Consider the following 6,264-nt stretch of genomic DNA (forward strand, 5'->3'; position numbering starts at 1 on the left):
GCCTGACCAGCCTGCCTCCACCTCATGCCAAACCCACACCCAAGGAGGGACCTTGTCCCAGAGCATGCAGCTGGAGAAGGCAGGAGAGAAGCCAGCTCAACTGCAACTGCAGCCTTAACTCTGCATTTCATCCAAGCTGTGTAACATGGGCCAAGTAACTTCCTTTTCCTGAGTTTCCACGAATGCAAAATATCTTCCTTCCTGCCGTCTGCCTGACAGTGCAATGTATTGAGCAATGACCATGGGTCAGGAAGGTACTAAGATGTGAAAATCTGTTGGTGTGATGGATAATTTTATGTCAACTTGATTGATTCACAGGGTGCCCAGGTATTTGGTTAAACACTATTCTGGGTGTGTCTTTGAGGGCATTTCTGGGTAAGAATTGAATCAGTGGGCTGAGTAAAGAAGTTTGTCGGGCCAGGCACCGTGGCTCACGCCTGTAATCCCAGCACTTTGGGAGGCCGAGGTGGGCAGATCACAAGGTCAGGAGATCGAGACCATCCTGGCCAACATGGTGAAACCTTGTCACTACTAAAAATACAAAAATCAGCCGGGCGTGGTGGCGGGGGCCTGTAGTCCCAGCTACTTGGGAGGCTGAGGCAGGAGAATCACTTGAACCCGGGAGGCGGAGCTGGCAGTAGCCAAATTGGCGCCACCGCACTCCAGCCCGGGCGACAGAGTGAGGCTCCGTCTCAGAGAAAAAAAAAAAGAGCGAAGAGGCTTGAAGGCTATAGACAGGAGGTTAGGATGCCCTTCTGGATTTATCTTTTCCTGGTGAGGATCTGACCTTCTCCCATGGATTTAGTGACTGGGTCAGGTGTGGAACTCTGAACTGAAGAGATGGAGGCTCAGTAAAGCACACAGGGAGTGTGGAAATGAGAATTGAAGAGGACTGTCGGACACGCTGTGGACCACAGTACACAGGCATGCAGAGATGTGAACCCAACGCTGCCATGTGAGATGTAGCCTCATGTCTCGGGCTGGGAAGAGAAGGGAATCCAGCCAAGGGAAGTCAACATTAATAGAAGGGAAAGGCATCACATTTTTATGGTCCTCTACAGATCACCCCAGACCAGGGTCCCTGCACTCAAACATCCATTCCTCCCTCCAGAAATTGCCAGAGGCTGAAGCAGGAGAATCACTTGAACCCGAGAGGCGGAGGTTGCAGTGAGCCCAGATCGCACCACTGCATTCCAGCCTGGCGACAGAGCGAGACCCCATCTCAAAAAAAAAAAGAAAAGAAAAGAAAAACAAACAAACAAAAAAGAAATTGCCAGCAGACAGTCCAGATAGCATAGGCCTCGGATTGTCTTCTAGAACCTCCTGGGACCATCAGATTCTCTTCCAAGGCTCCAGCACCCAATGGTGCATTGTCCTCTCTTCTGTTCACCTCCCAGCTGCATCCTGAGGGCTTCTCTGGCTGTGCCAATCCTGAAATATCAGAATCCCGAGGACCACCAGGATCAAGCCGGCCACGCCCATGCGGATGAGATTCTCCACGGTGTAATCCTGGGGGTGCGAGGCTGGGGATGGTGGACAAAGAGGTCACAGAGGTCAGGGCAGATCAGTATCACCCAGGACCCCTAGATGTCCCCCCAGGGCACCCACATCGTCTTGACAGGACCTGACCCTCTGTGCCAGTTCCATAACTGAGAGCATCTCCTCACTCACCAGTCCCAGAGTCAGACTTGTTTTGTGACGGACTGAGGTTATCAGCTGCTCCTGAAAATCAAAACAGCGGAAGGGGAAGGAGAAGTTCTTGAAGAGACCTGAGCCCAGCCTCTCCCCTGGGCTCTGCATTCTCCTAGTTCCCTATGCCTCTCAACATAGGTCTGTTCTCACCAGGTCTGTTCTCCTTCCTCTACTCATCGCTCATCCTGCAGGATAGGGTAGGGGCCTGGGAGTCTTGTAGAGCTGCATGGTTTTTAGTAGAAAATCTGAAACACTTTGTGTGATGTGTGAGAGAGGGGAGATTCTAAACAGTGGGGTTTTTTGTAAATCTTTCTTTCTCATAATTTTGTGGCTTCATCTCACGAATCTCAGACCCCAGGACGGATGGATACGATTACATTATTACAACTTTTATGGAGTTCCTCGATAAACCCTCCCTCTGCTAGAGCAGGGTTCCCTCCAGTCTCCTCATGGAATTATTTCACCTTTCCTTTGTTTTTGCTCCTGAGTCATTTGGGAAAGAGTTTTCCTGCACCGTGAAAGATCAGGATCTGCAAGGAAAGTGGTCCCCGGTACAGAAGTCACTGAGCCCTGGGTGCTGTCTGTGCAGCCTGGGACACAGGAACACATGAGCCAATTCCCCCGGAGATGAGAGTTTCACGGATCTACCAGCTGAGGATCCAGGCTCTGTACATGAGGGGTTGGTCCTCAGGGGCTCCTGAATGTCAGAAACACAAACAGCTGCCTCCCCTTCACGCCACCTCAACCACCTCACCTGGTGTTTCATCATACAATAAGTCTCTAGTTAGCTAATTATTCATGTAGTCAGTCATATATATATGTATGTATACAAATGTGCATGGGTGTATGTGTGTGTATGTGTATGTGTGTGTGTGTATGTGTGTGTGTGTGTGTATATATATATATGTGTATATATATGTGTGTGTGTATATATATATATATATTCACACATCGTTATCAGAGGCCATAAAACAATTTCTGCTTTTAGGGCTAGGCATGATGGCTCATGCCTGTAATTCCAGCACTTTGGGAGGAGGGCAGATCACGAGGCCAGGAGTTCGAGACCAGCCTGGCCAACGTGGTGAAACCCTGTCTCTACTAAAGATACAAAAAATTAGTTGGGCGTGGTGGTACATGCTTATAATCACAGCTACTCGGGCGTCTGAAACAGGAGAATCGCTTGAAACTGGGAGGCGGAGGTTGCAGTGAGCCCAGGTCGTGCCATTGCACTCCAGCTTGGGCGACAGGGCAAGATTCCGTCTCAAACAAACAAACAACAACAAAAAAAAACAATTTCTGCTTTTATAAAGTGGGAATCTAGGTGAGAAGACCAATAACAAACATGTAAAAGCCCGTGATGTGAAATACATTAAGCATGTAGATATACATATAAAAAATATATGCAGATAAACCTACACTTATATTCAGATGTAACTTATATAACCATACATAAATATGTATATAGATATTTATTTAAGATGCAATTATATGCATATTAATACTTGAAGTGACAAAAATTGATATGCAGTTTAGAAATAAAAAATAAATTTTCAATTTTCTTTTTTTTTTTTTTTTTTTTTTTTTTTTTTTTTTTTTTTTTTTTTTTGTTTTTTTTTTTTTTTTTTTTTTTTTTTTTTTTTTTTTTTTTTTTTTTTATTTTTTTTTTTTTTTTTTTTTTTTTTTTTTTTTTTTTTTTTTTTTTGAGACGGAGTCTTGCTCTGTCGCCCAGGCTAGAGTGCAGTGGCCGGATCTCAGCTCACCGCAACCTCTGCCTCCTGGGTTCATGCCATTCTCCTGCCTCAGCCTCCCGAGTGGCTGGGACCACAGGCGCCCACCACCTCGCCCGGCTAATTTTTTTTGTATTTTTAGTAGAGACGGGGTTTCACCGTGTTAGCCAGGAGGGTCTCGATCTCCTGACCTCGTGATCCGCCCGTCTCGGCCTCCCAAAGTGCTGGGATTACAGGCTTGAGCCACTGCGCCCGGCCCAATTTTCTTATAGTTAATATAAATTTTATTAGTAAATTTGGGGAGATCAGTTGAAAGATAATGGAAAGGGGAAAATGTCATAGCAAGCTAATATGAAATTAAATGAATATACCCAAACTAAAAGCTTCCTCATGTGTATATCTTACTTAGAAATATAAATGAATCAGGCTGGGCACGGTGGCTCACACCTGTAATCCCAGCACTTTGGGAGGCCAAGGCGGGTGGATCACAAGGTCAGGAGATCGAGACCATCCTGGCTAACACGGTGAAACCCTGTCTCTACGGAAAATACAAAAAACTAGCCAGGCATGGTGGTGGGCGCCTGTAGTCCCAGCTACTTGGGAGGCTGAGGCAGGAGAATGGGGTGAACCCGGGAGGCAGAGCTTGCAATGAGCCGAGATCGCACCACTGCACTCCAGCCTGGGCGACAGAGCAAGACTCCATCTCAAAAAAAAAAAAAAAAAAAAAAGAAATATAAATGAATAAAATATTTCACTTAAAAATAATTAAAGTAGTTGAAGAATTCTTTAGACTAAATGTACACATTCTTATGAACAGAACTTCAAAACACTTATTAATTTCATTCATAAACTTCAATTTTATATATTAATAATAGAAACACTTGCTGTTAACAACTAATTTTATAAAGCAAATGTAAATATTGAATTATGCCCCGCGACAATGGGAGTGGAATTACTGGTTTTTAAATCATAAATCCACATATCTTGAAGAGACAAATTTAAATATTCAAATATTGTTTAAAAAGATTCAGGAGAAGAGAGAGAAAATAGACAAGCATGCCCAGCAAATGCAGAGTAGCAATGAACAGCAGACAAGATGTGCTGTGAATAAGTTCCTAACTCACTGCCGGGAGCAGGTGCACAGCCCCTCCTTAGTCTCAGGGGTGCCCTGAGCGAAGAGGCCTCCGGTTGAAGACAGGAGGGGCCATGAGAGCGGCACCCACAGCTGGGGTGCTTCTCTCTAAAGGAGCAGGTCTGGGATGGGTTCCACCCTCATCACAATCAGATCCCATCGAGGCCGGAGCAGCGTCCTCCCCTGTCCTGAGTAGGCCCAGGGACCCTGCAGGTGTGGGTGAGGGGCTCCATCCTCAGGATCTCATGGAAACGAGAAGTGAGAGATGCCAAGGGAGCATCCATCTGTCCTCTCTCCAACTTGCCTGTCTCTCTTCCTCCTCCACCAGCCCCAGCATCTTCCCCATGCTCCAAATCAGGCCTGGACCCCAAATCCCGCTCACCAGGTCTGTTCTCCTTCCTCTACTCATCGCTCATCCTGCAGGATAGGGTAGGGGCCTGGGAGTCTTGTAGAGCTGCATGGTCTTTAGTAGAAAATCTGAAACACTTTGTGTGATGTGTGAGAGAGGGGAGATTCTAAACAGTGGGGTTTTTTGTAAATCTTTCTTTCTCATAATTTTGTGGCTTCATCTCACGAATCTCAGACCCCAGGACGGATGGATACGATTACATGTACCTGCAGCTGCCCCTCTTGGCTTTCTAACCCTTGCGAGGTGTCACTATTGGCAAGAGCAGACCAGGTCTTAGGGTTACTGATAGGAGCTACTTTTCTTTTCTTTTCTTTTCTTTTTTTTTGTTTTTGAGACGGAGTCTTGCTCTGTCGCCCGGGCTGGAGTGCAGTGGCCGGATCTCAGCTCACTGCAAGCTCCGTCTCCCGGGTTCACACCATTCTCCTGCCTCAGCCTCCCGAGTAGCTGGGACTACAGGCGCCCGTCACCTCGCCCGGCTAGTTTTTTGTATTTTTTAGTAGAGACGGGGTTTCACCGTGTTAGCCAGGATGGTCTCGATCTCCTGACCTCGTGATCCGCCCGTCTCGGCCTCCCAAAGTGCTGGGATTACAGGCTTGAGCCACCGCGCCCGGCCGATAGGAGCTACTTTTCTAGGTCTGGGATGAGCCACATCTCAGATGACCCAGAAGGTCAGAAATGAGGGGGTTTTGGGGGTCACTTCCAAGCCCAGGGGGAAGTCATCCTGGGGGAGCCCAGCCCGGGGCTGCTGGCCAGGGTGCTAGAGGAGGTCATGTCTGTCCTCCCCGTATAGTGAACCTGTCATAGCCAACATCAGAGTGACACTGGAGGGTCAGGTTCTCTCCAGGGATCACAACAGGGCCCTGCGGGGTCAGGAGGAAGGGCTCTCTAGACACACCTGGAGGGAAAAGGAGCGGGGACTGCAGGGGCTGGTTCCTTCTGTAAACCTCCGTCTGGAGTCTTCCTTGCTCTGTTTATCTTTTTCTTTTTCATTTCCTCTTTTTTTTTTTTTTGAGATGGAGTCAGGCTGGAGTGTAGTGGCACGATCTCGGCTCACTGCAAGCTCCGCCTCCCGGGTTAATGCCATTCTCCTGCCTCAGCCTCCCGACTGGATGGGACTACAGGCGCCCGCCACCTCGCCCAGCTAATTCTTTGTGTTTTTAGTAGAGATGGGGTTTCACCGTGTTAGCCAGGATGGTCTCGATCTCCTGACCTCGTGATCTGCCCACCTCAGCCTCCGAAAGTGCTGGGATTACAGGCCTGAGCCACCACGCCTGGCCCTTTTTTTTTTTTTTTTTTTTTTTTTT

General features: G+C 47.6%; 1 protein-coding gene across 1 annotated transcript in view; it reads right to left on the bottom strand.

The window, feature by feature from the left end:
• Nucleotides 1-1,022: 1,022 nt before the first annotated feature.
• Nucleotides 1,023-6,264, bottom strand: part of LILRA5 (leukocyte immunoglobulin like receptor A5) — a 7,696-nt gene continuing 2,454 nt past the window's right edge. Inside the window, exons 6-7 of the mRNA XM_023197329.1 lie at nt 1,672-1,722; nt 1,023-1,523 (exon numbers count right to left, since the gene is read on the bottom strand). Coding sequence (XP_023053097.1) covers nt 1,387-1,523; nt 1,672-1,722 — 188 coding nt within the window. The 3' untranslated portion in view covers nt 1,023-1,386. The remainder of the gene's footprint in view (nt 1,524-1,671; nt 1,723-6,264) is intronic.

The sequence above is a fragment of the Piliocolobus tephrosceles genome, chromosome 21 (genome assembly GCF_002776525.5).
Source record: "Piliocolobus tephrosceles isolate RC106 chromosome 21, ASM277652v3, whole genome shotgun sequence".
Taxonomy (NCBI): Eukaryota; Metazoa; Chordata; class Mammalia; order Primates; family Cercopithecidae; genus Piliocolobus; species Piliocolobus tephrosceles.